Below are 16,029 nucleotides of genomic sequence, written 5' to 3' on the forward strand. Positions count from 1 at the left end.
GTGCTGTCTGTCTGGCTTTAATAACTCCAAAGACATGTTGCTGCACCTCTTTTTGCTTCTATCTCACATTATAGGTGAGTTTAAGAACAGGGATTAAAGTTTAGTTGAAGCTGCTGCATTAAGCAGATATACAGACTGCATTTCACTACTTTTCTTCTTTCTTTTTCCAGGACTAACAGCTGGAGACTCAATCACTCCTCAACAAGCTGAAGTCACTAAAACAGAAGGAAAATCTGTCACACTCACATGTAGCTATGAGACAGATGCAGCTGGTGCTTTACTTCACTGGTACAAACATTATTCTGACCTTCAGGCTCCTCAGTTCATACTCTGGAAAATAGGAAAGGGGGGGACAGCTGAATATATTCCTGATAAACGTTATGACTCAGAAACATCTTCTACATCAACTAATCTGACCATAGCAGCCCTAACCCTGGCAGACACAGCTCTCTACTACTGTGCTCTACAAACACAGTGATACAAAGTGTAGAAGAGGCTGTACAAAAACCTGAACACAGATATCTGACTACTCTTCAAAGAGGAGGGAAGTGGTATTCAAAGCACAGCTTCATATCAGATGGATTCTGCTAATTCCTGTTTTATCAGAGTCACTGTGGTTACAGCTGCTAATGAAACACTGTGGGAGGATTCACATGAGCAGCAAATCCACATCAACCACAAACCAACTGCAGGAACGTTCAGACATGAAGACATTTTATTCCTTATTTAGTGATGATGTGTGTAAAAAGCATCAGAAGTCAAATAAAGTAACTAGTAATAAACTCCCAACATTGTTGGTGCATTAATGATGTTTTACAGCTGAAAGATTTACTTTGTTATTCTCACATTTTCTCCTGCATGGTTTAAACTTTTCCTTCATTTTTTTATAAGAATCACGTCTTTGTGTTTTTTCTCGATGATGTCATAGGTACAGTTTCTCCTCTGTGTTCTGATTGGACATTTAAATCAGCGCCATCATTGATGGTATCAGATCCATTTCACACGTTGTTGAAGTTCAGTCTGAAGTCACTTTAAGTCTCAAAGCTTCACTTTAACCAGAGAAGACCAACAATGTCTCATTTCCTACTGATTCTTCTCCCCACACTGCACCACTACACCGGATATCAGGACTCCACACTCTCCAAATTCCCAGTGTTAAAATTCAGTCATGAAACATTTTGGCAGATACAAGAAGATTCTTCTACTGTTTTCTCTTCTTCAGTTTTTAAAGATGAACATGATGATCCACACTGACACACATTCATATTCTTTGGTTCCCTGGATTAAAACGGAGCCTCTGCTCTTTATTTATCCTGTGCTTGTTTCTCGACTCACAGTTCAGTCTGTTAAACCTGCTTCCTGCAATAGGAGCAAATATCCACTGAAAGCAGCAGAAAGACGTGCTGAGTGTAAAGCTGTCAGCAGGGGGAATAACACAGGGCTGTGAATGAGTCCTGTCACTGTGATCAGGCTCCTCCTTCTAATCCACCAACTTAGTGTTGATGAAGACTAAACAGAGAGATCACAGCTTCTTTATACTTGCTGTAGCTCACAGTTACTCTACACTGCAGATATGACGCCTCTGTTCATCTCAGTGCTGCTGGCTGCTATGTGCCTCGGTATGAACACAACTCTGTTTCTTTGATATCAACATTGACGTGATTCTTTAACAGCACACTGATACTGTTTGTTGGTGTTTTACAGAATGCAGAGCACAAAAAGACAACGTGCTGCAAGCAAAAGGAGAAGAGGCTGCTGCTGAAGGAGGCACAGTAACACTTGGCTGTCAGTATAACAGCAGCACTACAACAGCTCCTTCTCTCTTCTGGTACAAACAGGATGGAAACAACAGCCCCAAATTCATCCTGAGTCGTGTTAGCAGGGATCAAGGAAACACAGCAGACGAGTTCAAGGAGAGATTTTCATCCACACTGGATTCCAGCATCAGATCAGTTCCTCTGAAGATCCAGAAGCTTCAGCTGTCTGACTCTGCTGTGTACTACTGTGCTCTGCAGCCCACAGTGACAGGAAACAGCAAAACTCTGTACAAAAACCTTTGGAGCAAAGACAACAGCATACTCCACAACATCCACTAGAGGGAGCCACACACTGTTAAACCTCTGTGATTTGTTTGGTTGAATCAATACAATGTCTGTTACATAAAATCAGAAGCTATAATTCAGTCGTTAAAGGAGAGATTGCTCATATAAATGAATCATCCACCATCGTTGTGCTCTCTCTCTCTCTCTCTCTCTCTCTCACTGCAGTTCCTTTAAAACAGTCTTTTCATGATCAGATGTGCAGATCACAGCTTGATGTTAGCAGACCTGTTAGTGACACTTTAAACATCAAAGCACGACTTTTAATCTTTGTTGGGTTTATCTAGGCACAACCCCTGCTGGAACACAAGACCAACAAACTGCACAACAACACAAGACAAGACAGAGCTCTTTGTCCTTGTGGCTCGCCAAGGAAGTCAAAGTTGAGGAAAAGATTCCTTCACCTGAACTCAACTAACTTCAGCTGATTCCTTCGCTACAGCCCTTTTTATTGTCAGCAAGCAATCATTCATGAATATGCAATCACAATTACATGTGGCATTATCTAAACAACATCAGTGTCTGTATTCTGTGTGTGTGTGTTTCCAGCTATACCATACGCAGACATATGACCTTTCAATGAACTTAAACTGTATGCAGAAAAGCAGAAGTAAACATCTTGCTAAAAAACATGAACTTGCAATAGGACATTTAAAGGTGTGAAGTCTTACACTTTGAGATAACGAACAAGACAGACTGGTTTCTACAGCTTTAATGGAAATGATAACGTCGAGGCTGCTTCCTCTCATCTCATGGTGCACAGAGTGCACACAGAATCTTAAGGATATGATATCTGATATACACAAATGATTATACCAAACATATCAATTCCAACAATCTTCATTTCATATTTTTTTTACTTCCCAGATTTTTTATTCCTGCAGATGTTTCATGAATATGAAAAGATTAAGATTAGCATAGCTCAAGAAAATACAGTGACAAAGGTAAAAAAAATACACAATGCAAGGGTCTGGCCCAGACGGTGGCTCTCAGCGTGCCACCAGCATCGTGGGGCAGCTTTGTGGACGTCTGCCAAGCCTTACTAAACTGCCTGGGCCTCTCCCCAGAGGATAACAGCAGGCACTTCTGGGCCACCTGGATGACCATCCCTTCCGATGGCTGGAAAGCAAATCCACTGGGTTAGTGGGCTGGGGCACCAGGCCTGTTCCACCGAGATGGGCGTGGGGAGCCTCCACTTTGGTGCCCGGACCGGGGCCTGTCGACCGGCCGGTTGGCTCGCTCTCTTCATCCCCCTCAGCCCTGGCTGTCAGATAATCCTCCACAATGGGTAACAGCCGCCTCTACAGACGCAGGCTGGTGGCAGCGTACGCACCGCACTGTGTCCCCAGGCAGCCCCTCCACAAATCGCTCCAGCACAACCTTCTCCAGCAGGCAGGCCTCCCCCTCCCATGGCCCGGAGGCTTTATATGGTTTCTCCTGCATGTACATACTGAAGTGGAGCCCATGACAGAGAGGATCGCTTTCCTGTGTCTATCCTTGTCCTGGGCCCTCAGCCTGGTTCTGCCGGAGGTTTCTTCCTGTTAAAAGGGAGTTTTTCTTTCCCGTTGTTGACAAAGCGCTTGCTTGTAGGTGCTTAGCTGACTGTTGTGGTTTTCTCTGTATCATTGTAAGGTCTTTACCTCACAGTATAAAGCGCCTTGAGGCAACTGTTGTTGTGATTTGGTGCTATATCAGTAAAACTGAACTGAATCATGACCAGCTGACAATGAACCTCATCAGCTGCTAAATGTTTCAGTCATTGTATTCTCATTTATTCTCATTGATTATCTGAATGTAACTCAAACCTGATGCAGTTCACAGATGTAACAGAGTCACTAATGCACAGTGCAGCTCGGTGACAGACTGGTAACATTTACCTGTTACTACCACACACCAAATCCGGTCGTTGGTACTTGCTGGCTTGTGTAGCCACTAGGTAACAAAAGCTCAACACTGCCCCTAGCATCCTGGAGCACTTCTGTTGTGTTTTGTACGTGCTTCAGAGTTTGTACGTGCTTTGTCTGTAGGGGCCACCGTAAATATACTTTTATTTATTCAATCCACATGAAATGTAATAAATAAATCATATAATACAAAAACCAACTATTCACATTTCAACTTTTAACTATTTAAATTTTCATCTTTTTCCTTTTAAACAAACTTAAAGTGAAACAACACAAAACACTGCAAACCACAACACAATTAAATATAAATTAAAATATAAAACAAAAAGAAGATGCACATTCTCTGTCATATGGACCTGCATGAATAAACTTTCTGAATCCTTTATCATCTGCAACTGAAAATAGTTGTGGATGATTCCTATACCTTTCTAATGTGACGTTGTTGTCCCTGGCTCTCTTTCTCTCTCTCTCTCTCCCTCCTGCTCTGTTCTTGTGCTACTGCGACTGTAACTACCGCCCCTTCCCCCTCTGCTCAGCGTAAAGCACAAGACTCGCATGCGGAGTGAAGCGGAAAAAAGGGTGAGAGAGAGAAAAAAAAAAACCACGGCTTGCGATAAGGAGCCGGCTCGCGTCGTTCACGTCAAAGATCCGACACATCACTATTTCAGATCGTCTCTTGGATGAGTGAAAAAAACAAATATACCAGTTTATTTCTTTCAGATGTGCACTGGTGACGAGAATCTAGTATTTTTCATAATAGTTACTTAGAGTGCCAGAACTCTGAACAGCAGACCATACTGTGCAGAGGTCATGGGTCACAAGCTCCACATCAGAGACACATGTTATGTTTGGAGTGACCCACCTCATGGATACTGATGATGTCATCGGGAAGATTATTAGTTATTTCACCACAGCAACAAAGAACAACATCATCAGTCTCCTGATACGGGTGAGACCATTTAAAAATTTACTGTTGAACTGCAGAAATATACTAAAGCTGTTACATTTAGCAGCACTCGACATACTGAGGCAGTCGGTTGAGTAAGCCAGCGGTCCCCAACCCCCGGGCCACGGACTGGACCGTGAGTCTTTTGGTACCGGGCTGCGAGAGTTGAGGCTCGGGCGCACAATTTATGGTTTTCAGGGTTTCTATCGGTTTTTATTGGGGTTTTTTTAAATCGTTTTACCTTTAACTCGGTTTCCCTGGGTCTTTTCCCGTGTGTAATGAATAAATCTTCCTGTTCTTGGTACCGGTACTGGTTTTATTTTGTTGTATTTATCCACGATATCTTAAAGGCCAGTCCATGAAAAAAGTGTCGAACATAAACCGGTCCGTGGCACAAAAAAGGTTGGGGACCACTGGTGTAACCCAAATAAAATGAACGTATCACTTTAAGAAATGATAGAGATAGCCCAACCTATCAGAATACACAGGTTCCAATATGTTTTGACCAATGGGAAAGGAGCCTGCCGCTGTGTGTCCCACCCACCTGCTGTGTGTTTCTGCTACATGCGGGTGTAGTTGCGGACTGGCAGGAGAAAAAGAGTAGTGTTCTTTTTACTGAATCGAGTTTTGAATGAGTCACTCACCAAAATGTTTTTTGAGTCATTTGAGTCACTGAGTCAGCTGCCCAGAGAGTGCAAAAAATGTACATTTTCACTCAAACTTAATTTGTTTCTCTTTTCATTGGGACATTGTATTACTGTCATTAAAGAGTAAAAAACATGCCCTGTTACGTTATTTAGAGCCCCGCATGCTCCGACTGAGAGAAACTATACCATTGTCTTTGGCCATGACACACTGAGATTGGTGAGCACATACTGTATGTCTCAGTTTTAGTCTGTTTTGCACTTTATTGTTGAGAAACTGAATTCATCTGAATTGTTTTGAGTAATAATTGTTGCATATGCAATAATTCCTCCAGTCAGTGTAATCCTTCTTGTCTTCTACTGACATTACTGTTGATCTAGCAGATCATCTTCTTCTCTTTCTCTCTCTGTCCCCTCTCCCTGTTGTGCCACCATGGGGAGCAGGGCCTTCAGCTGCTCTGCTCCTCGACTCTGAAATTCCCGACCTCCTGATTTAAGAAATATCACTTCCTTCTCTCTCTTTAAGGCCCAACTCAAAACTCACTTGTTCAAAATAGCTTATCCCACATAACCTCTCCACTCTGCTATTTTAAATTTGTGCTTTCATTATTCTGCTGTGTACAGGTTCCTTGAGTGTTCTGAAAGGCGCTTTCAAATAAAATTTATTATTATTATTGTTTTGAATTAGATGGCGAGCCTTCCCACCTGGACTTAGAGAGACTGAGAATCTCTTCTTTTCCACTTGATGATCTGCTGCACCTTGTGGTGTGGTAGGCCTGTATCACTCACACTTTCCCACACAGCTGGTTATACATGAGACCACTGACTGACATTTTCTCATCCCTATTTTCTTTCACACCCTGGGAATCTTTGGACTCTACCCCTTGGACATGTTTTACTTGGGACTTTGAATAATAAGCTGTTGTGTAGAACATTCTGCACATGTGAAAGGAGTGTGAGATTTTCATTTGAAAGGACATTGAATTTCAGTGATCTGTTTTCTGTAACAGTTAAGGAGTCAGGGTGCACCCAACACTGAAAACCAAAAGGTAACACTTGGCCAAGTCACTATTTTAGTAGTTTTATGTGTTTTAGTTTTCTTTCATTTTTTTTAAGTTTTCTCTCTACAATTGTAAAGTACCTTAACATGTGTTTGTCAAACCTGTGGTTTATTTCACTAAAGCCGAAACCCTAACCCCTAAAGCTGGTTCTTTTGAGCAACATTCATGTCTCTGTGTCTCATGTAAACACAACCCTGTGCTGCTATAGTCAAACTATTGGCCCATTGATATATTCTTTTCAGCGATTCCCCACTGTGTTACAGTTGCCTTATTTCTTTAAGTTCTGCTAACTTCTTCAGGTTCTTGTGTGTGGTTCTGTTTAAAGTAAAGATTAAATAATTAATTACAATAATTAAACTGATTAGAAAACTTGATTCATTACAGCCCATAATGTTCAGCCTTCTGCAGCTGAGCTGTTAAACTGGACAAAATAATAAAAATGGCTCAGACGTTCAGTTATTAATAAAGAAGGATTACATCTGCACCCAAAGGGTCATGAAAACATTCAAATATACATCGTAGTCTAATACAAGTGAAGCATTGAAATAAACTGTAAAGTAACTTAAAGTATATATTTCCTGTAGGATCACAAACCATCAAACTGACCAAAGAGCCTCAAAGTAAAACAGATGTTGTGTCCAAAAGTGTCAGCTGTAACTGGGACTGCTGCTGCACCACAACACTCCTGCATGTCGTGTCCACAGACATGACGTCTCTCAGGTTTGTGTTTGAAGATCAAATCAAATAAGATGATGCTTCATTTGAACAAACAGTTGTGAACAAAAATCCTTCCCAACATACACAAACTATTCTGAGATGTTTCTTGAATTCAGGACTTCTTACACATTTTTCTCCAAATGTCTCAAGTTTCAGACTTTTTAACTGTGTGAGTATCAGCGACTCTCTGACTCTGTCTACATCGTTAATGTGACTTCTGCTTGTGTGACGTGTCGCACGGCTCCCTTAAATCATTTTGGTTATAAAGTGTGTGAACCACAGGAGGAGGAGTGACTGAGAGCAGAGAGGAGGAGCAGAGATTCAGGGAGGAGCTGAGCTGTTACTGAACTATAGAAGAGAGAAAAACCTCCACATTCAAAAGAGTTCAACACAAAACAAACTTTATGTTCCTCAACATGCTGTCATTACATCACTGTGTGTTTCCTTACTGGCTTCTCTTCCTGTTAACAGGTGAGTTCATATTTAATCACCATCTCTGTTGTTAGTAAGACTTTTCCATGTTCTGAGTTTTTTCTCTCTGCAGGTGTGATCTGTGAGGAGCTCACAGCACTCGACACTCAGAAATCCACTTTAGAAGGAAGCACTATGACTCTTTCCTATAAATACTCCAGACAAGCAGCTCCTGGTGATTATTTCTTCTGGTATCGACAATATCCTGGAAAATCTCCAGAGTTCCTGATCTCTCACTCAGACAAAGGACAGCTGACATCAGATCCAGTCATTAGACTGTCTGTGAACGTGAACAATGATCAAACACTGATGACTCTTCAGATCTCCTCTGCTGCAGTGACTGACTCTGCTGTGTACTACTGTGCTGTGAGGCCCACAGTGACAGGAAACAGCAAAACTCTGTACAAAAACCTTTGGAGCAAAGACAACAGAATACTCCACAACATCCACTAGAGGGAGCCACACACTGTTAAACCTCTGATTCTTGTGTCATTGGACTGATGACAAAGACAACAGAGAAATGAAGCAGTAAAGATCAGAGACAGAGACAGAGCTGCTGTGGAAGCACAAAACTGTTTGATTGGATGAGCTATTAAACTGGCCCCGCCCACTGAACCTGAGCTCATCCAATGACATTATTTGTTGGTCATTGTGCTGCAGTGGAAGAACATTGTTCATGTGCTGTCTGTCTGGCTTTAATAACTCCAAAGACATGTTGCTGCACCTCTTTTTGCTTCTATCTCACATTATAGGTGAGTTTAAGAACAGGGATTAAAGTTTAGTTGAAGCTGCTGCATTAAGCAGATATACAGACTGCATTTCACTACTTTTCTTCTTTCTTTTTCCAGGACTAACAGCTGGAGACTCAATCACTCCTCAACAAGCTGAAGTCACTAAAACAGAAGGAAAATCTGTCACACTCACATGTAGCTATGAGACAGATGCAGCTGGTGCTTTACTTCACTGGTACAAACATTATTCTGACCTTCAGGCTCCTCAGTTCATACTCTGGAAAATAGGAAAGGGGGGGACAGCTGAATATATTCCTGATAAACGTTATGACTCAGAAACATCTTCTACATCAACTAATCTGACCATAGCAGCCCTAACCCTGGCAGACACAGCTCTCTACTACTGTGCTCTACAAACACAGTGATACAAAGTGTAGAAGAGGCTGTACAAAAACCTGAACACAGATATCTGACTACTCTTCAAAGAGGAGGGAAGTGGTATTCAAAGCACAGCTTCATATCAGATGGATTCTGCTAATTCCTGTTTTATCAGAGTCACTGTGGTTACAGCTGCTAATGAAACACTGTGGGAGGATTCACATGAGCAGCAAATCCACATCAACCACAAACCAACTGCAGGAACGTTCAGACATGAAGACATTTTATTCCTTATTTAGTGATGATGTGTGTAAAAAGCATCAGAAGTCAAATAAAGTAACTAGTAATAAACTCCCAACATTGTTGGTGCATTAATGATGTTTTACAGCTGAAAGATTTACTTTGTTATTCTCACATTTTCTCCTGCATGGTTTAAACTTTTCCTTCATTTTTTTATAAGAATCACGTCTTTGTGTTTTTTCTCGATGATGTCATAGGTACAGTTTCTCCTCTGTGTTCTGATTGGACATTTAAATCAGCGCCATCATTGATGGTATCAGATCCATTTCACACGTTGTTGAAGTTCAGTCTGAAGTCACTTTAAGTCTCAAAGCTTCACTTTAACCAGAGAAGACCAACAATGTCTCATTTCCTACTGATTCTTCTCCCCACACTGCACCACTACACCGGATATCAGGACTCCACACTCTCCAAATTCCCAGTGTTAAAATTCAGTCATGAAACATTTTGGCAGATACAAGAAGATTCTTCTACTGTTTTCTCTTCTTCAGTTTTTAAAGATGAACATGATGATCCACACTGACACACATTCATATTCTTTGGTTCCCTGGATTAAAACGGAGCCTCTGCTCTTTATTTATCCTGTGCTTGTTTCTCGACTCACAGTTCAGTCTGTTAAACCTGCTTCCTGCAATAGGAGCAAATATCCACTGAAAGCAGCAGAAAGACGTGCTGAGTGTAAAGCTGTCAGCAGGGGGAATAACACAGGGCTGTGAATGAGTCCTGTCACTGTGATCAGGCTCCTCCTTCTAATCCACCAACTTAGTGTTGATGAAGACTAAACAGAGAGATCACAGCTTCTTTATACTTGCTGTAGCTCACAGTTACTCTACACTGCAGATATGACGCCTCTGTTCATCTCAGTGCTGCTGGCTGCTATGTGCCTCGGTATGAACACAACTCTGTTTCTTTGATATCAACATTGACGTGATTCTTTAACAGCACACTGATACTGTTTGTTGGTGTTTTACAGAATGCAGAGCACAAAAAGACAACGTGCTGCAAGCAAAAGGAGAAGAGGCTGCTGCTGAAGGAGGCACAGTAACACTTGGCTGTCAGTATAACAGCAGCACTACAACAGCTCCTTCTCTCTTCTGGTACAAACAGGATGGAAACAACAGCCCCAAATTCATCCTGAGTCGTGTTAGCAGGGATCAAGGAAACACAGCAGACGAGTTCAAGGAGAGATTTTCATCCACACTGGATTCCAGCATCAGATCAGTTCCTCTGAAGATCCAGAAGCTTCAGCTGTCTGACTCTGCTGTGTACTACTGTGCTCTGCAGCCCACAGTGACAGGAAACAGCAAAACTCTGTACAAAAACCTTTGGAGCAAAGACAACAGCATACTCCACAACATCCACTAGAGGGAGCCACACACTGTTAAACCTCTGATTCTTGTGTCATTGGACTGATGACAAAGACAACAGAGAAATGAAGCAGTAAAGATCAGAGACAGAGACAGAGCTGCTGTGGAAGCACAAAACTGTTTGATTGGATGAGCTATTAAACTGGCCCCGCCCACTGAACCTGAGCTCATCCAATGACATTATTTGTTGGTCATTGTGCTGCAGTGGAAGAACATTGTTCATGTGCTGTCTGTCTGGCTTTAATAACTCCAAAGACATGTTGCTGCACCTCTTTTTGCTTCTATCTCACATTATAGGTGAGTTTAAGAACAGGGATTAAAGTTTAGTTGAAGCTGCTGCATTAAGCAGATATACAGACTGCATTTCACTACTTTTCTTCTTTCTTTTTCCAGGACTAACAGCTGGAGACTCAATCACTCCTCAACAAGCTGAAGTCACTAAAACAGAAGGAAAATCTGTCACACTCACATGTAGCTATGAGACAGATGCAGCTGGTGCTTTACTTCACTGGTACAAACATTATTCTGACCTTCAGGCTCCTCAGTTCATACTCTGGAAAATAGGAAAGGGGGGGACAGCTGAATATATTCCTGATAAACGTTATGACTCAGAAACATCTTCTACATCAACTAATCTGACCATAGCAGCCCTAACCCTGGCAGACACAGCTCTCTACTACTGTGCTCTACAAACACAGTGATACAAAGTGTAGAAGAGGCTGTACAAAAACCTGAACACAGATATCTGACTACTCTTCAAAGAGGAGGGAAGTGGTATTCAAAGCACAGCTTCATATCAGATGGATTCTGCTAATTCCTGTTTTATCAGAGTCACTGTGGTTACAGCTGCTAATGAAACACTGTGGGAGGATTCACATGAGCAGCAAATCCACATCAACCACAAACCAACTGCAGGAACGTTCAGACATGAAGACATTTTATTCCTTATTTAGTGATGATGTGTGTAAAAAGCATCAGAAGTCAAATAAAGTAACTAGTAATAAACTCCCAACATTGTTGGTGCATTAATGATGTTTTACAGCTGAAAGATTTACTTTGTTATTCTCACATTTTCTCCTGCATGGTTTAAACTTTTCCTTCATTTTTTTATAAGAATCACGTCTTTGTGTTTTTTCTCGATGATGTCATAGGTACAGTTTCTCCTCTGTGTTCTGATTGGACATTTAAATCAGCGCCATCATTGATGGTATCAGATCCATTTCACACGTTGTTGAAGTTCAGTCTGAAGTCACTTTAAGTCTCAAAGCTTCACTTTAACCAGAGAAGACCAACAATGTCTCATTTCCTACTGATTCTTCTCCCCACACTGCACCACTACACCGGATATCAGGACTCCACACTCTCCAAATTCCCAGTGTTAAAATTCAGTCATGAAACATTTTGGCAGATACAAGAAGATTCTTCTACTGTTTTCTCTTCTTCAGTTTTTAAAGATGAACATGATGATCCACACTGACACACATTCATATTCTTTGGTTCCCTGGATTAAAACGGAGCCTCTGCTCTTTATTTATCCTGTGCTTGTTTCTCGACTCACAGTTCAGTCTGTTAAACCTGCTTCCTGCAATAGGAGCAAATATCCACTGAAAGCAGCAGAAAGACGTGCTGAGTGTAAAGCTGTCAGCAGGGGGAATAACACAGGGCTGTGAATGAGTCCTGTCACTGTGATCAGGCTCCTCCTTCTAATCCACCAACTTAGTGTTGATGAAGACTAAACAGAGAGATCACAGCTTCTTTATACTTGCTGTAGCTCACAGTTACTCTACACTGCAGATATGACGCCTCTGTTCATCTCAGTGCTGCTGGCTGCTATGTGCCTCGGTATGAACACAACTCTGTTTCTTTGATATCAACATTGACGTGATTCTTTAACAGCACACTGATACTGTTTGTTGGTGTTTTACAGAATGCAGAGCACAAAAAGACAACGTGCTGCAAGCAAAAGGAGAAGAGGCTGCTGCTGAAGGAGGCACAGTAACACTTGGCTGTCAGTATAACAGCAGCACTACAACAGCTCCTTCTCTCTTCTGGTACAAACAGGATGGAAACAACAGCCCCAAATTCATCCTGAGTCGTGTTAGCAGGGATCAAGGAAACACAGCAGACGAGTTCAAGGAGAGATTTTCATCCACACTGGATTCCAGCATCAGATCAGTTCCTCTGAAGATCCAGAAGCTTCAGCTGTCTGACTCTGCTGTGTACTACTGTGCTCTGCAGCCCACAGTGACAGGAAACAGCAAAACTCTGTACAAAAACCTTTGGAGCAAAGACAACAGCATACTCCACAACATCCACTAGAGGGAGCCACACACTGTTAAACCTCTGTGATTTGTTTGGTTGAATCAATACAATGTCTGTTACATAAAATCAGAAGCTATAATTCAGTCGTTAAAGGAGAGATTGCTCATATAAATGAATCATCCACCATCGTTGTGCTCTCTCTCTCTCTCTCTCTCTCTCACTGCAGTTCCTTTAAAACAGTCTTTTCATGATCAGATGTGCAGATCACAGCTTGATGTTAGCAGACCTGTTAGTGACACTTTAAACATCAAAGCACGACTTTTAATCTTTGTTGGGTTTATCTAGGCACAACCCCTGCTGGAACACAAGACCAACAAACTGCACAACAACACAAGACAAGACAGAGCTCTTTGTCCTTGTGGCTCGCCAAGGAAGTCAAAGTTGAGGAAAAGATTCCTTCACCTGAACTCAACTAACTTCAGCTGATTCCTTCGCTACAGCCCTTTTTATTGTCAGCAAGCAATCATTCATGAATATGCAATCACAATTACATGTGGCATTATCTAAACAACATCAGTGTCTGTATTCTGTGTGTGTGTGTTTCCAGCTATACCATACGCAGACATATGACCTTTCAATGAACTTAAACTGTATGCAGAAAAGCAGAAGTAAACATCTTGCTAAAAAACATGAACTTGCAATAGGACATTTAAAGGTGTGAAGTCTTACACTTTGAGATAACGAACAAGACAGACTGGTTTCTACAGCTTTAATGGAAATGATAACGTCGAGGCTGCTTCCTCTCATCTCATGGTGCACAGAGTGCACACAGAATCTTAAGGATATGATATCTGATATACACAAATGATTATACCAAACATATCAATTCCAACAATCTTCATTTCATATTTTTTTTACTTCCCAGATTTTTTATTCCTGCAGATGTTTCATGAATATGAAAAGATTAAGATTAGCATAGCTCAAGAAAATACAGTGACAAAGGTAAAAAAAATACACAATGCAAGGGTCTGGCCCAGACGGTGGCTCTCAGCGTGCCACCAGCATCGTGGGGCAGCTTTGTGGACGTCTGCCAAGCCTTACTAAACTGCCTGGGCCTCTCCCCAGAGGATAACAGCAGGCACTTCTGGGCCACCTGGATGACCATCCCTTCCGATGGCTGGAAAGCAAATCCACTGGGTTAGTGGGCTGGGGCACCAGGCCTGTTCCACCGAGATGGGCGTGGGGAGCCTCCACTTTGGTGCCCGGACCGGGGCCTGTCGACCGGCCGGTTGGCTCGCTCTCTTCATCCCCCTCAGCCCTGGCTGTCAGATAATCCTCCACAATGGGTAACAGCCGCCTCTACAGACGCAGGCTGGTGGCAGCGTACGCACCGCACTGTGTCCCCAGGCAGCCCCTCCACAAATCGCTCCAGCACAACCTTCTCCAGCAGGCAGGCCTCCCCCTCCCATGGCCCGGAGGCTTTATATGGTTTCTCCTGCATGTACATACTGAAGTGGAGCCCATGACAGAGAGGATCGCTTTCCTGTGTCTATCCTTGTCCTGGGCCCTCAGCCTGGTTCTGCCGGAGGTTTCTTCCTGTTAAAAGGGAGTTTTTCTTTCCCGTTGTTGACAAAGCGCTTGCTTGTAGGTGCTTAGCTGACTGTTGTGGTTTTCTCTGTATCATTGTAAGGTCTTTACCTCACAGTATAAAGCGCCTTGAGGCAACTGTTGTTGTGATTTGGTGCTATATCAGTAAAACTGAACTGAATCATGACCAGCTGACAATGAACCTCATCAGCTGCTAAATGTTTCAGTCATTGTATTCTCATTTATTCTCATTGATTATCTGAATGTAACTCAAACCTGATGCAGTTCACAGATGTAACAGAGTCACTAATGCACAGTGCAGCTCGGTGACAGACTGGTAACATTTACCTGTTACTACCACACACCAAATCCGGTCGTTGGTACTTGCTGGCTTGTGTAGCCACTAGGTAACAAAAGCTCAACACTGCCCCTAGCATCCTGGAGCACTTCTGTTGTGTTTTGTACGTGCTTCAGAGTTTGTACGTGCTTTGTCTGTAGGGGCCACCGTAAATATACTTTTATTTATTCAATCCACATGAAATGTAATAAATAAATCATATAATACAAAAACCAACTATTCACATTTCAACTTTTAACTATTTAAATTTTCATCTTTTTCCTTTTAAACAAACTTAAAGTGAAACAACACAAAACACTGCAAACCACAACACAATTAAATATAAATTAAAATATAAAACAAAAAGAAGATGCACATTCTCTGTCATATGGACCTGCATGAATAAACTTTCTGAATCCTTTATCATCTGCAACTGAAAATAGTTGTGGATGATTCCTATACCTTTCTAATGTGACGTTGTTGTCCCTGGCTCTCTTTCTCTCTCTCTCTCTCCCTCCTGCTCTGTTCTTGTGCTACTGCGACTGTAACTACCGCCCCTTCCCCCTCTGCTCAGCGTAAAGCACAAGACTCGCATGCGGAGTGAAGCGGAAAAAAGGGTGAGAGAGAGAAAAAAAAAACCCACGGCTTGCGATAAGGAGCCGGCTCGCGTCGTTCACGTCAAAGATCCGACACATCACTATTTCAGATCGTCTCTTGGATGAGTGAAAAAAACAAATATACCAGTTTATTTCTTTCAGATGTGCACTGGTGACGAGAATCTAGTATTTTTCATAATAGTTACTTAGAGTGCCAGAACTCTGAACAGCAGACCATACTGTGCAGAGGTCATGGGTCACAAGCTCCACATCAGAGACACATGTTATGTTTGGAGTGACCCACCTCATGGATACTGATGATGTCATCGGGAAGATTATTAGTTATTTCACCACAGCAACAAAGAACAACATCATCAGTCTCCTGATACGGGTGAGACCATTTAAAAATTTACTGTTGAACTGCAGAAATATACTAAAGCTGTTACATTTAGCAGCACTCGACATACTGAGGCAGTCGGTTGAGTAAGCCAGCGGTCCCCAACCCCCGGGCCACGGACTGGACCGTGAGTCTTTTGGTACCGGGCTGCGAGAGTTGAGGCTCGGGCGCACAATTTATGGTTTTCAGGGTTTCTATCGGTTTTTATTGGGGTTTTTTTAAATCGTTTTAC

General features: G+C 42.2%; 3 gene segments (V, D, J or C); all 3 read left to right on the plus strand.

The window, feature by feature from the left end:
* Positions 1–1,309: 1,309 nt before the first annotated feature.
* Positions 1,310–2,272, plus strand: LOC146368654 (T cell receptor alpha variable 38-2/delta variable 8-like). The segment is given in 2 exon segments: positions 1,310–1,619; positions 1,705–2,272. Coding segments are annotated over 2 exon segments (438 nt in total).
* A 7,557-nt stretch (positions 2,273–9,829) lies between these two features.
* Positions 9,830–11,035, plus strand: LOC146368655 (T cell receptor alpha variable 38-2/delta variable 8-like). The segment is given in 2 exon segments: positions 9,830–10,139; positions 10,225–11,035. Coding segments are annotated over 2 exon segments (438 nt in total).
* A 1,115-nt stretch (positions 11,036–12,150) lies between these two features.
* LOC146368656 (T cell receptor alpha variable 38-2/delta variable 8-like) lies at positions 12,151–13,432 on the plus strand. The segment is given in 2 exon segments: positions 12,151–12,460; positions 12,546–13,432. Coding segments are annotated over 2 exon segments (438 nt in total).
* Positions 13,433–16,029: the final 2,597 nt, after the last annotated feature.

Source organism: Perissodus microlepis, chromosome 18 (genome assembly GCF_051167445.1).
Source record: "Perissodus microlepis isolate ML-2025 ecotype Zambia chromosome 18, ASM5116744v1, whole genome shotgun sequence".
NCBI classification, from domain to species: Eukaryota; Metazoa; Chordata; class Actinopteri; order Cichliformes; family Cichlidae; genus Perissodus; species Perissodus microlepis.